The sequence below is a fragment of the Eurytemora carolleeae genome, unplaced genomic scaffold (assembly GCF_000591075.1).
Source record: "Eurytemora carolleeae unplaced genomic scaffold, Eaff_2.0 scaffold575, whole genome shotgun sequence".
Lineage (NCBI taxonomy): Eukaryota > Metazoa > Arthropoda > Copepoda > Calanoida > Temoridae > Eurytemora > Eurytemora carolleeae.
This window is the reverse complement of record NW_019396602.1, coordinates 102,875-117,144: the sequence shown is the minus strand read 5'-3', so window position 1 is coordinate 117,144 and position 14,270 is coordinate 102,875. Positions and strand designations below refer to the sequence as shown.

General features: G+C 34.3%; 1 protein-coding gene across 1 annotated transcript in view; it reads left to right on the top strand.

Annotated features, from left to right (window-relative positions):
* The window catches only part of LOC111706148 (clathrin heavy chain 1), a 30,306-nt gene extending 19,452 nt beyond the window's left edge, over nucleotides 1-10,854 (top strand). The window contains exons 25-42 of the mRNA XM_023478932.1: nucleotides 887-961; nucleotides 1,305-1,420; nucleotides 2,734-2,966; nucleotides 3,406-3,500; nucleotides 3,863-4,218; nucleotides 4,528-4,661; nucleotides 4,794-4,954; nucleotides 5,562-5,628; nucleotides 5,765-5,847; nucleotides 5,955-6,064; nucleotides 6,594-6,675; nucleotides 6,821-6,953; nucleotides 7,632-7,705; nucleotides 7,979-8,032; nucleotides 8,253-8,411; nucleotides 8,893-8,987; nucleotides 9,917-9,966; nucleotides 10,325-10,854. Coding sequence (XP_023334700.1) covers nucleotides 887-961; nucleotides 1,305-1,420; nucleotides 2,734-2,966; nucleotides 3,406-3,500; nucleotides 3,863-4,218; nucleotides 4,528-4,661; nucleotides 4,794-4,954; nucleotides 5,562-5,628; nucleotides 5,765-5,847; nucleotides 5,955-6,064; nucleotides 6,594-6,675; nucleotides 6,821-6,953; nucleotides 7,632-7,705; nucleotides 7,979-8,032; nucleotides 8,253-8,411; nucleotides 8,893-8,987; nucleotides 9,917-9,966; nucleotides 10,325-10,434 — 2,187 coding nt within the window. The 3' untranslated portion in view covers nucleotides 10,435-10,854. The remainder of the gene's footprint in view (nucleotides 1-886; nucleotides 962-1,304; nucleotides 1,421-2,733; nucleotides 2,967-3,405; nucleotides 3,501-3,862; nucleotides 4,219-4,527; nucleotides 4,662-4,793; nucleotides 4,955-5,561; nucleotides 5,629-5,764; nucleotides 5,848-5,954; nucleotides 6,065-6,593; nucleotides 6,676-6,820; nucleotides 6,954-7,631; nucleotides 7,706-7,978; nucleotides 8,033-8,252; nucleotides 8,412-8,892; nucleotides 8,988-9,916; nucleotides 9,967-10,324) is intronic.
* The last annotated feature ends 3,416 nt before the right edge of the window (nucleotides 10,855-14,270 follow it).

The window sequence follows — 14,270 nt, the reverse complement described above, 5'->3', positions numbered from 1 at the left end:
ATCAAAGCTTCCTTTAACCCCTGACTGGGTACGATAGCCATGCTGGATATCGAATAAAAAATAAATTAATCCGCATATTAATAAAAGATTGAGATCAAGAATTGATCTCTATATCCACAATACAACAGTTCCCAGCTCTGATGTTAACATTTGAGTAGCAATATTAGTATATTTAAATGTAAGTTTTCCCTAATTTCTTCAGATGGATAACTTTTGGGAGAGGGAAGGGGATTTTTATTTCACAATCAATTATGCTTTTCCCTCCTCCCCTCTTAAAGGAAGTAAGGATCTAAATTTGAACAATAACTTAAGAATCACTTCATATAATTTCTTTGTCGATTCATCTAATGAATCCCACTCTCTATATAATTTTAAATTTATCATATAATCTATTTGTCGATTCATTTTATGAATCCCTTATCTATAAATCGATAATGAATCCCACTATCTATAGAACTTTATAATTTATCATATAATCTATTTGTCGGTTCATTTTATGAATCACTTCTCTATAACTCAATAACTTATTTTAAGCTTATTTATCAATTCATTTTAAAATTATTCGTTTCAACTCATGAATACCCTTTTTAAACACTCAGTTAACCGGGAGGGAGATTCTCTCTGTCAGCATTTAAATATGTATTTAATACAACTGTTTGGCAACTAGCTGACAAAAGGAATCAGACCGGTGACATGGCTCAAATTTGGTCGTGTGTCCGACGTTAGGATCTAAACTGTCAGGCTGAAAAGCCTTCACCTATAGGGGATTGTGATGGCATACCCCTTGTAGGTCAAGGAGCTGTTGGACGCATCCCTAGCTGTATGATATGATATGATATGATAAGAAGATCATTACTCATTAATTAATGGTTTTGTTCTTTTTTAGGTTTTGAATGATGAGAACCAGTTCCGTCGTCCTTTAATTGATCAGGTTGTGCAGACAGCTCTAGCAGAAACTCAGGTAAGCAGAGTTTTAAACCTATGATGTTGATATTTGGGTAAGACTTGAAACTCAACCCCTTATTAAGGAGCCTTAAGGCTTGAGCCATCCCTGCAAAGTATGATCTGATTTGCCGATCTTTGATTTACTATTTGATCCATTGATTTGATATTTTGATCGAACGATTTTTTGATTAATTGATTTATTCAATTAATCCTTGCAGCTAATGATTTTTTAATATTTTGATGCTTTGTTATATAAAAATCTTTAAAGATAAATTAAGTATATGATTAATAAAAAAGAGTGATTACCCTATTGTATCATTGTCATCAATTGATTGACTGATTATTGATTGATTGGTCAGGATCCCGAGGATATCTCAGTGACCGTGAAAGCGTTTATGGCAGCTGATCTACCCAACGAACTGATAGAACTCCTGGAGAAGATTGTCTTGGAGAACTCGGTCTTCTCTGATCATAGGTAAACAATCATCTTAGGTTTAAAGTTTATTTTTGAAAATTGATTTAAAAAGGAAGTATAAATATTGGATTTATTAAATTAAAAACTCGCTAGTTTGGGCATCATTTAAAAAAGTCATGTGGAAAAAAATATTGCAAGAAGATGAGAGTATATCAGAAAACAAAAGATTAATACTGAAGATTATGAGGTATTAAGAGGATAATGCGAAGACAAGATGATGATTGGAAGACAAGAGGAGGAGAAAAGACAAGAATCCCTTATCCTGATTGCTTGTGTTAGAAGATGATATGACAAGAATCCCTGATCCTGATTGCTTGTGTTAGGTGTCTAGAAGAAGATGATGTGTATTCAAGAAGATCCTGATTGCTTGTGTTAGGTATCTAGAAGAAGATGATGTGTATTCAAGAAGATCCTGATTGCTTGCGTTAGGTATCTAGAAGAAGATGATGTGTATTCAAGAAGATCCTGATTACTTGTGTTAGGTATCTACAGGCTGGAGGTAGTTTATAAATAATATCACAGCCAGCAGATATCTAACACAGGTATATCTCAATCAACAACCAGACAGAGAACATCAGGGTTGTATATTTCTGTTCTAAACTCATTTTTTAGTGCTTAAATTCATGGGGTATATAGAACTGTCGTTGATCCTCCAATAAATGAGGGCATGGACATTTCACATCTGTACTCATTGTGTGTCTGTAGCAGAATTCCACCAATCACTTATGCTACGAAACTACAAATGAAAAGAGTCAAATTGCTTAATTAAAATCAGTGTTTCGGATCCATATCATTTTGATTCGGATCCGGATCCGCGGATCCGCATCCGTGATGATGGATCCGGATCCGGATCCTGATACGGATCCGGATCCGAGGTAACTTTTGATTCTGTGAATCGGATTTTCCCTATTAAATGTTATGCAAGGTTATAATTTATAAACTATAGTAATCCTAAAGTTAAAAATGTCGTCATTACTATTATATAAATGTAAACATTAAATTATTAAAGATAATTTTGAAAAATTTTCGTCATGTAAATAATACATTTACGAACCATTTTGATTTATCTATTCCATGGTTTTGGTTAATTTTTGGCGCTACCCGGATCCATATCAACGTTTCCTGATACGGATCCGGATCCGGATCCGAAACACTGATTAAAATCATGCAATTTATATTGGATCAGACAACATATGCGAATTGGACATGCTACGTCACAAATACAGTATAAATTCAATTTATGATGACAGTTTTTAAGACTTAATTTTTTATCAAAATTACCTTTTCTTTTATTTAATTTAATTTTGTTGAAGGAACCTGCAGAACCTGCTTATCTTGACCGCCATCAAGGCGGACAAGACCAAGGTCATGGAGTATATCTCCCGCCTGGACAACTATGACGCCCCTGACATTGCAAACATCGCCATCGGAGCAGAACTTTACGAGGAGGCTTTCGCCATCTTTAAGAAATTTGAGGTAATTTTTCAAATTATTTACTTTTTCATTTTAATTCATTTAAATATACTTTTTATAAAATTCAATTTTATTTTATTTTAGGAATTTCGATCATTAATTAGGCGTGCACCCAAAAAATTGGAAGATTTGAACCAAAAATGAAGGCAGGGCCCCCCCCCCCCCCCCCCCTCCGTCTTACAAAATGTTTTTTTTACAATACTTGTGTTCTTAAAGGAAGACCAAAAGAACTGTCTAATAGAAGACGGCTGTTAGTTAAAGTTATGATTTTAAAAAGTCTAATGAACATGAATCACGGCAAGTGTGAAATGAATAAAGACCTATTTCACTTGATTTTCAATCGACTAGTTTAACCAAAAGCTCTACAGCATCAAATTTACATAAGACTGATGAATAATGAATATCGTGTTCCTGTTCCTCAGTTCTATTGCTTCCTCTATAATACCGCCTAAAAATCAAATCTTTCTCTGTTGCTTATTTTAGAATTAAATTCGGAAATAATATAATAATTTGTTCCAGGTGCAATGAGCCCGCGGTCTGGAGTCAGCTTGGTAAAGCTCAGCTTCAACAGAATCTTGTGAAGGAGGCAATTGATTCCTACATTAAGGTGAGATCAAATGTATTTTAGAATAAGTATACTATTTGTCATTCTTCATTTCAATTTGAACCTTTATTTGCATTTTTCTCTTTAAGTAACTGATTTTTCGCATCCTTCTCTGTTTCTCTTACACCATATCTTTGCGATCTTTGATATTTCAAACTTACTATTAGATCTAGAAGAAGTTTAGTTAAAACAAAGTGCACTGCAACATCTTCTAGCAATGATATGGATTAGAAATTTAAAGTATAGGCCGAGTAATCAGTTCTTTCAAATAAAAAAGATTTTTTTAAAATAATTACATTAGGCCTAAATAGAATAGTTTTACTTTTAAAAAAAAACGTTAAAAGTTTTTCAATTTTTTTTTTTAGGCCAATGACCCAAGTGCCTATCTTGACGTTGTCGCCACGGCCTCCAAAACAGAGTCTTGGGAGGACCTTGTCCGTTACCTCCAGATGGCGAGGAAGAAGGCCCGAGACACATATGTCGAAAGCGAACTCATATTCGCGTACGCCAAGACCTCAAGGTTCGCGGACCTGGAGGAGTTCGTCTCGAGTCCGAATCACGCGGATGTTGGGAAAATCGGAGATCGATGCTTCGACTCTGGTATGTACGAGGCCGCTAAGCTGTTGTACAACAATATTTCTAACTTTGCAAAGCTCGCGATAACCTTGGTTCACTTGAAGGAGTATCAGGGAGCAGTCGACAGCGCTAGGAAGGCAAACAGGTAAAATATTATGCATATTCGTTTCTCATTAATCTGCAACTTCTCAAGAATAGAAACTTGCCCCCATTTGTTAAATTAGTTAGGATTTCTTAATCCCCCTTTTCAATATATGAAAGGGGTGTTATTCTTTTGTCACATTTGGGAAAGTAGTAATTGTAAAAGGAAAATACATGATTTTTGTTTTAAAATGGGGGGGGGGGAACATGCCAGTTGTCCCCCCTCTACCTTTGGTAATTTATATTTCTCCTTAGTTCGGTTATCTCTCTTGTTTGAAGGTTGCCCTATTTTTTAAGTATCTAATATATTTAGTACTCGGACCTGGAAGGAAGTATGTTTTGCTTGTGTTGAGAACGAGGAGTTCAGGTTGGCGCAGATGTGCGGTCTCCACATCGTGGTTCATGCTGACGAGCTGGAGGACCTTATCACCTTTTACCAAGACAAAGGTAGCCCGATCAGACAACATATGCGAATTGGACATGCTACGTAGAAAGAAGTGTCCAAATAGGTTACACAAAAAACATTCTTTTGATGTCAAAGTCTTATTTTTACAACTTTTAATCCGTCCGTCTGTTAAGGGTATTTCGAGGAGCTGATGAGCCTCCTGGAGGCCAGCCTGGGGTTGGAGAGGGCCCACATGGGTATGTTCAGTGAGCTGTCCATCCTTTACTCGAGATATAAACCAGAGAAACTCAGAGAACATCTGGAACTTTTCTGGAGCAGAGTCAATATTCCCAAGGTCAGAAACTTACCAAACAATGCAGGGGTATATTATCCGGGGGGAAAAAAACATTTTTCTTCCCCGGAAAATATTTTCTTGAAAATATTTTTTATTTTTATTTATTTTTCAGTAAACATCTGTGCTTTTGGGGGGTTTATTCGTTGGGATAATCAATTAATTTTTGGGTAAAAAATTAGCAAAAAGAATGAAAAAGGTTGCCTTTTGATGTCCAATATTTAATTTTATTTCCTCAAATCATCAAAAATGATTCTGAAAAATACTAAAATTATGATATTCAGAGGTTGGGATTAAAGAATATGCGAAGGTAGTTGAACCGTTTTCTCTAGCGTGGCCAATAGTTAACTAGAAGAATAGTTTAATTATCTTTTCTTCTTTCACCTGTAACTTCACGCTATTCATAAATTTCTACTTCAATTTTAAAGAGATCGCCTGGCTCAAAACTTTTTTTTTAATGTATCGCCATTTAATACCTTAATTTTCAATGTCAATTATAATATGTTAGTTGGAAAATTGTCAATAATTTCAAAAATCGCACTTATGATTCATTGAACCCCACAGAATCTAAAAATTTTACTTTTTTTGAATTTTGAAAATTTTTGTCTAGGTATTAAGAGCAGCTGAACAGGCGCATTTATGGGCTGAGTTAGTCTTCCTTTACGATAAATACGAAGGTAAATTTCAATTTATCAATCATAAAAAAGTGTCTTAATTCTGGAATTCATGACAAAATATGTTAATTTTGGAATTGGAGTGATTTCCCTTCCATGATTTTCGAAATATTAAAATAACTTATTCGTTTCTGTTTAGAGTACGATAACGCTGCTCTTTCGATGATGGCGCATCCAACCGAAGCCTGGAGAGAAAGCCATTTCAAGGATATAATGACCAAGGTGGGTCACAGTACATATTGAATATTTGGGTTCTGAACTGGGTGAATTTCTTAGTTCACTGAATCTACTGTGAAAACTTGTTTTTTGATCAGTTGTGTTTATTTCAGGTTGCAAACATTGAATTGTATTATAAAGCAATCCAGTTCTATTTGGATTATAAACCAATGCTTCTTAACGATCTTCTTCTGGTGCTTGCGCCTCGGCTAGAACACACCAGGTATACATAGACATATGGTACATGTACAGTACAGACACACGATACATGTACAGACACTAGGTAAATGTAGAGATAAACAGTACGTGTACAGAAACACTGTACATGTAAAGACAACCGGTACATTCACAATTGGGGTTTCCATTCAAAATATGCGCAAGAACAGCGCATAACATGATTTGTTGCTGGCAAACTTATCTCTACAAATTCTACAAGTTATTTTGTTGCAAATGCATGCCTCAACAAAAAAAAATTCAATGTCTCTGTTGTTAAAAATAAAAGTAAGGGTGACTCTGTGTGGCACTTCTTGATAGAAATGCTCAACCATCTTAAAACAGTCCCCACTACAATTTTTTGTCATAATTTGAGGCCTTTTAGTTTTTTGTTGTGCAAGCAAAAAAAAATATTTAGAAACACAAAATTCGAAAAAATTGAAATCGTTAAAAATTTATAAAAATATTCACCTATGATAAAAATAAAATAAATAAGTTAAATTCTCTTTATCAACATATTCATAGTTTGTTGTTTTTAGAACTGTTTCTTATTTCACCAAAACCAACCATCTCCAGCTCGTGAAACCATATCTGAGATCTGTACAGAACTTGAATAACAAGGTAAAGAATGTTTTCCAAGTAGAAGTTTTCTTTGCCCCAATTTCCCTCTTTTGAAATCTTCTTCTTTGGGGTTATAATCTTGCATTTTTTTTCAATTAAATATTTTTTCTGTTGTGTTCAGTTATTAACTATTGTATTTGCCTAGGCTGTAAATGAAGCCCTGAACGGATTGTTTATAAACGAGGAGGATTTCAACGCTCTGAAGACGAGTATTGATGCCTTCGATAACTTCGATAATATTGGGCTCGCGCAGGCGCTAGAGAAACATGAACTCATTGGTAAGTTACTTCATTTACAACAACTAACATAATTTTAACAGTTTGTAATCTTTCTTGTGTCTTTGATGAACCGACATTTTTAAGTACTGCACTTTAAAGTGACCCTCAATGTAAGAGGGGTATGCTAGGGGTATGAAATAGAAGGGAGATACAACTGACGCAGCCCGCCCTACCATATGTTTATACATGCTTTGCAGACGGTAATTCATTTGTATAAGAAATATTCAGAATAGGTTATTGTATACGCGGTAATTGTACATCAGACAAATATTTCTTATTCAAATGAATTACCGTCTGCAAAGCATGTATAATCATATCGTAGGGCGAACCGCGTCAGGTGTTTCTCCCTTCTATTCCATACCCCTTGGGGTATGTGGATTGTGGCAGAAAGTATTGTTTTTTTTCTAGCTTATTTATAATCATTTCTACATCATTTTGTAGAGAAATTGCAAATGTAAATAATTAGTTTTTTGGAACACATTAATTAATATCTAAGTCTTTATTTATCACACAACGCTTTTAAGGAGACTGTTCTAACTCAATCAATTTAGGGTCACTTTTATAGTTAGAATTTTTAGTTTTATTTGTTAGCACTATTTCTCTTAAATTTTGCTTTCAGTCTATTCCCTTTTTCGACTTTTTTTTCTAATTTGAGAATCCTAATTCCGTCTTATTTAGAATTCAGACGGATCGCTGCTTATCTATACAAGGGCAACAACAGATGGAAGCAGAGTGTTGAGCTTTGCAAAAAGGTATTTTATATTACAAAAATAAAATTATTTTTATTTTCTATCTGATGAAAACCAGCTACAGAAACAGTCGAGGGAAGTCAGTGTCTCATAGTCTACCGTGTTGCCATTTTAGAAATAAAGATATTAAAAATGTCTCTTTTTTCGTTTTTTTGACTGTGAAGTGCTTTCTTCCGAATTCGTGTTGAATATCACAACCCCGGACTGAGTTTACAAGTTTAATAAAAAAAATCATAGATTTTAGATAACACTGTTTGATACCAATCTTGTTTTAAGGACAACCTTTTCAAAGACGCAATGGAGTACGCATCAGAATCGAAGAACGCAGAGGTAATCCTTATCAATTTTTAAACTTGCAGAAGTAAATTTTTTGTAAACACTGAATAATTGTGAATTCTTGCTCCAAAAGTTAAGAACATTTTTTAAAACTTTTTTTAAACTAAAAATTAATCACATTTTGAAATTAAGTTTTTTAACCTAAACTCTAATATTTTTATTTATTTTATTTACTTGAAAATTTTAAAGATATAATTAAACTTGTTCTGTGTAGGTTGCTGAGGACTTACTGGCTTACTTCCTTGAACACCGAGCTTTTGATTGTTTTGCAGCTTGTCTGTTCCAGTGTTATGATCTACTGCATCCTGATGTTATTCTAGAACTAGCTTGGAAGCATAATATTATGGACTTCGCCATGCCCTACCTTATACAGGTCCGTTTTAATCATATCCCCGGGCTTAGCACCGTATAAAATATTTTTAATTACCCCCCCCCCCCCTTTATTTCAAAATTTTCATTAGCTTAAGTGTTCTGAATAATATTAAACCTCTTATTTCCCATAGATTGAATACGTTTCATTTTATAGCGTGGTTGTTGATAAACAATTATACTCTTTGATCCTTCGTCTGATATTTTGTAATTGCCATTTCTCTCCAAAGTTACTTGCGAATTTATACGACAAACTACGAAGGAATCACCCTAGTATAAATTACTACGTTTCTCAGAAAGAGGTTTAAATAGTACTGTTGTGAATCGGAAATGCCCATTTTTAAATGGGGCATTGCGTTACTTTAAAATACTGTGACAGTCCCTTTGTTTCACACGATATTTGAGGAATTTTTACACTATTTTCCGTCCTTTGGCTTTCCAATTACTATTATTATTTATTTTATTAATTAATCGTACTCGTGTAGGTGATGAGGGAGTATGTGACGAAGGTTGACCGTCTAGAGGATGCTGAAAATCTTCGGATAACTGAGAAGAAGGAAGAGGAATATACTCCCGTTGTTAGATTTGATTTGATTTGATTTGATTTGATTTGATTTGATTTGATTTGATTTGATTTGATTTGATTTGATTTGATTTGATTTGATTTGATTTGGTGAATGCAATGTTTAGGTTTGGTGGGTACAATGTTCAGGTTTGGTGGATACACAGTTTAGTTTAACTTAATACAATGTTTAGGTCTGGTGGTTTTTAAGTTTTGGTTTGCTAGACACATGTTTAGGTTTGGTGTATTCAATGTTAAGGTTTACTGGATATAATGTTTAGGTTTAGTGGATCTGGATACAATGTTTAGGTTTGTTAGATACGATGATTAGGTTTGTTGGATACCGTGTTTAGGTTTAGTGGATACCATGTTTAGGTTTGGTTTGGGTATCCTTCGGCTGAAGGATATTACTAATTGTATCACAGCCAGATGATACCTAAACCAAGCCTTTACTAGTCACAGATTCAGCATAGACGCCTTTGAGGTAGACGGGCGAGTTCTGGAAGATGATGGAAGATGATGGAAGATGATGAAAGATGTTGGAAGATGATGGAAGATGTTGGAAGATGTTGGAAGATGATGGAAGATGTTGGAAGATGTTGGAAGATGCTGGAAGATGATGTAAGATGATGCAAGATGATGCAAGATGATGGAAGATGATGGAAGACGATGGAAGACGATGGAAGACGATGGAAGACGATGGAAGACGGTGGACGACGATGGAAGACGATGGAAGATGATGGAAGATGCTAGAAAATGATGGGAAATGATGGAAGATGTAGAAAAATGTTTTTAAGCAATTGTTTCATTTTTGGAAATTTACCCCCCTCCCTCTAGTATTGCCTAAATGATTGAGTAATAATGATAATAATGGATGAATGTTTTTTGTGTTCTGTTTTGATACTTCTTAGAATATATGTTTTATTAATATGTTTGTTTTGTTTTTCTGTAGAAAGCAAGCCCCAGTTGATGCTGACCGGACCTGGTGCATATCCAGGTACACTTTTTAACCCAGTTCCTGCAAGTGATAACCGGAAAAGGAAGACGACATTTATATACTAGTTAAAGGTATTTAATGTTACAACGCAAGCAGTTTTTCTAGTAACTTATTCAATCACTTACTAAGTAAAATGGGTCTGATTATGCTGCGCAATTGCTGTATCTCACATTCATTGAACTTTTAAAAGTTACGAATTGAGGCTTAAAGTCGTCTTCTTACTCCAGAGTTTTCTGGTTCTCAATGTAGATGAAAAACATTATAAATGTTGTTTCAACTTTCCATTTTATTCTTAATACTAATTAATGATTAATGAGGAACTTGAACGATTAAATAAACTGACATATTCTGTTTTCAGGAGGAGCTTACAACAATGTTGGTGGTGTTCCCCAAGTAGGATACGGTGGTGCTCCTGGTCCCTACGGTATGCCTGGGCAGATGCCAAGCTACCAGGGGTACTCCATGTAGAAAATCCGCCAAGAAAACGAGCGGTCCGGAAAAATCCGTGAATCGGTGGACGTGGAAATCCGCGAGTTTTGTGGCTAAATTTAGATATCTTGAAACATTCCCGGCATTCTGCAGTGAACACTTGATAAAAAGGGAAACTTATATAATAAACACTAGATGAACCATCATAGGTTCAGGATAGGTTGCATTTAACACATCCATCAAACCTGGTATTTTATTTATTTTAGAAAATAAGTCTGGAGACGTTTAAAAACTGTTTATTTATTATTAAATTTAAAACTATGATGGTTTAATATTTCAACTATTTTAGATATAAATTATGTGATGTTATTATGCTGCTAGTTGATTCCTAGATAATCAATTACGTTTTATGTGATTACTTGTAGCCCAGTGCGCTGAATAAAATTGTTCATTAATAAATTCTTTTTATTTAGATTTGAAATAAGCTTGAGAGGGAAGTGAAAAAGTGAAAAATAAATTAACTGTTTCTAGTGCCCGGCTCTAATTAGTCTAACCTAAATTTTTTTTCTAAATAATTAGACTTGTGGGAAATGTGAACGTAAATTGTATTAATTCCAGATGTTAATAATACTATTAACGCACTTCAAAACCAAGTGTGCATTCATTTATACTAACTAATAATAAAACAAGACATTCGTATATATATTTATTCGTGGTTTTCAATTTTTATCTTTTCAAAATAATTCTCTTTTACATGGGCAACGCCGGACATTTCAGCTAATTAATAATTTGCTGGCCATGATAAGCCGTGTTTGGGAGGTTTCTTCGAGCAAACTGTCCCTTTAACAGGATAGGATCCCTTTGGACTTGTAAAGTGAAATGCACTAGTCCATGCGCTGTTTGTGTGCAGTGGGGAGGTGACTTCTGTCACTGGCCTAGACCTCGATGTCTCGATCACACTAGACTTGAGTCATAATCGGATATACATTAATTTTCACCCTTTGGGGGTTATTTTTGATGGGGTTTCGGCCTTGATTTCCACGGAATGATGGTTGATCTTTTATTTATTCATTTATTTTGGTTACTATTTCCCTCCACCTCGAATTTACGTAAAAGTGTTTTAATTAGACTGACTACTTTATACTCATACAATAAAAAGTTTGCCTATTTTCGTATGGTTTTTTAACATTTTTAAAAATTGATTTTGATGTTTATCGTTAGAACTGACCGAATCAAATTTTCACTAAAATGTGAAATTAACCTTGGTTCATTATAAATACCAAATTTTAAATACTCGCGTATGTAATAGTTATTATTAAAAATAAGTTCTTATACTGGACTCTTGAAATGGTTAAAACCTTATTGTGAGAGTATTAACCACGGCCCGCTTAAGTAATCTATGTCTGTATTTTGGACATAAAACAACAATCATCTAGGTCGGAATATGCGGCACCAAAACAACAATCGTTTTTCGATTCCACAGTTCATTGGGTCCTACTATATAAAATAAACTACTATAAATAAACTGATTTTGGCCTTAAAATGCCGAAAATGTTTAGCTTTTCTACTTATTTTCTTTATTTGGACATTAACCTAACAATAAAAAATTGTATTTTTCAAAAACAGGAAAACCTTCCCTGAAATTGAAAAATTTAAAAACATTCAGGCAGAACCACTGTCTGCAGACTGGTAGAAGTCGTAGAAGCAACCTTTTCCCGAAGCCAACTTTAAGTTTTTTTTGTACCTTACCGAACCCGCAGATAGGAAGTAACATTGTTTACGTGTATGAGACCATATAAGAAAGTTTAAACACAGAAAGGCACATGAGCTGGAAGAGAAGGATCTGATGGAGGATATTAACAAATGCATGCAGATTATTGAAAACCTTTTAAGTGGACAGTGACTGCAGTTTTCAAATACAAAATCCATAGATAAAGATAGATTGCGCATAAGACGACATTTTTCATCTTGAAAGATATAAATGTACAGAGATGTTTTAAAGATATTCCTATTATATAGATTAACTAAGTCGGTTGTGAACATTAGCTGTTCTTATGTCATTGAGTACTTGTGATGAACATGAGTTCTGTAGAGAGAAATTTAAGTTAGTTTAGTCCTTCTCATGTCCTTCTTCAGTTCTCGTCAATATGATAAATTGCTCAGTGAAATATTGTTGTTCAAATAGTTCCATTCCCGGAGTTATTATACACTCTATTATGAAATCCATTAAAACACCAAACCACCCCGCTTATCATTGAAGTACACTTTGACCTCCAGAAGTATGAGTTCGCGGACTGTACAATTCTAGGTGATTTTGCGTACATAAGCTATCTATGTTTATTTATTTATCTATGACAAAACCACTCTGGGCTTATGTACCAAGTGGCTGCCCGTGCGAGCATAAACCATTGCACTATGCTTTGCTAACGTGCTGGTCACCCCAATTTTTTTGCGAATGCCGGTGCGATGGGTAGTTTTCAGGAGCTATCGGGTGCCTCATAATAGATAAATAGATAGATATGTAAATAGTGACTAAGACGCAGTCCTATAGGTGGACAGAATCGGATCAAACAATACCTACCCCGATCAACACTACTAGGGTCGGCAGCTCCCGGCTCTTCATGGCTCATCAAAATCCAAAACCCAAAATCATAGCGAATTACTTCTAAACACTCTCTATTACTTTCCTAAAATGATCATCCTAGGTTTTATACGTGTCTCATACTTCATATGGATAATATAATCTGAGAAAAACCAATATTCAAAATATTAAAATATAAAAAAAAAACTAATAAATAAAACAATATTGTAGAAATTTAACTATAAATGAGCCAGGGGTTTGCCATGAAACACCTGGAAACTCAATATTTATCAAAGTTTCGATTGCTTCCAGATGGGTAAAAAATGCGTCATGACTGGATGAAACAGATTCCCCTTTACAAATTGCCTGGTTTGTTTGTTTTCCAAAGTCTAAAAAAGTGCCTTTTTTAGTTTATACAGACCTTGAAACTGAATTTTTAGTTATAGCGGCGGCCAGGAAAAGAGAAAATTTTAGACTCAAAAAGGATATTTTTTTACCTACAGTAATTTTGCACTCCTACTCTATACAGCGTAAGGTCATCTTTCCTACCCTTCCTCCCCTATTTAAAACCAGAGAAATATGCTGGAATTGTACCTCCATCTCCGACAAAGGAAAACATTGAATAGTAAAACGTTTTAGTCAGTGACTGCTCAGATCCTATATCTCTGAATAATTCTGCAATCCTTCTATTTAAACAACCGGGTTTTATTTTCAGAAGTAACATTCGAATGTTTAGAGTAATCCGATTACATCCTCTTATCCCAAATCCAAAGAGAATAGAATATATATTAGAGGGGAATTTACTAGAAAAAAGTGTAAAACGGCCATTTTGTTGTACTGTTTCCATACTGCAGGTGTACTTCACATATTTATGCCAGATAACCTTTTGGGCCCTGAAATATCATTTTATAGAAAATCTAAAATTAATATTAAAGGAAAACCAAATTATGAAATAGGCTGGTTTCATAATTGACCAATGATTATTTCACTTAGACTCTATGCGATGCCTTTCACTTTACAAACGATGATTTTCCATTATAACTATAAATCAAATGATGTTTTTTATTCACCTAATTCATTATAAAGTTTATTTAACAGCTTTAAAAATTTCGAAATTGAAATGAATAGTCTAGGGAACATACTGTATTAATGTACTCTACTGCACATAATTTGTGAACATTTACATGATTTGTACACTTTGAACTCCCTTTCAGGCTGAAAGGGACTGAAAAAATTCATACCGAGAGATTCTTTAAATTCCTCTCTAACATATATTCTATTCTCTATGCCCAAA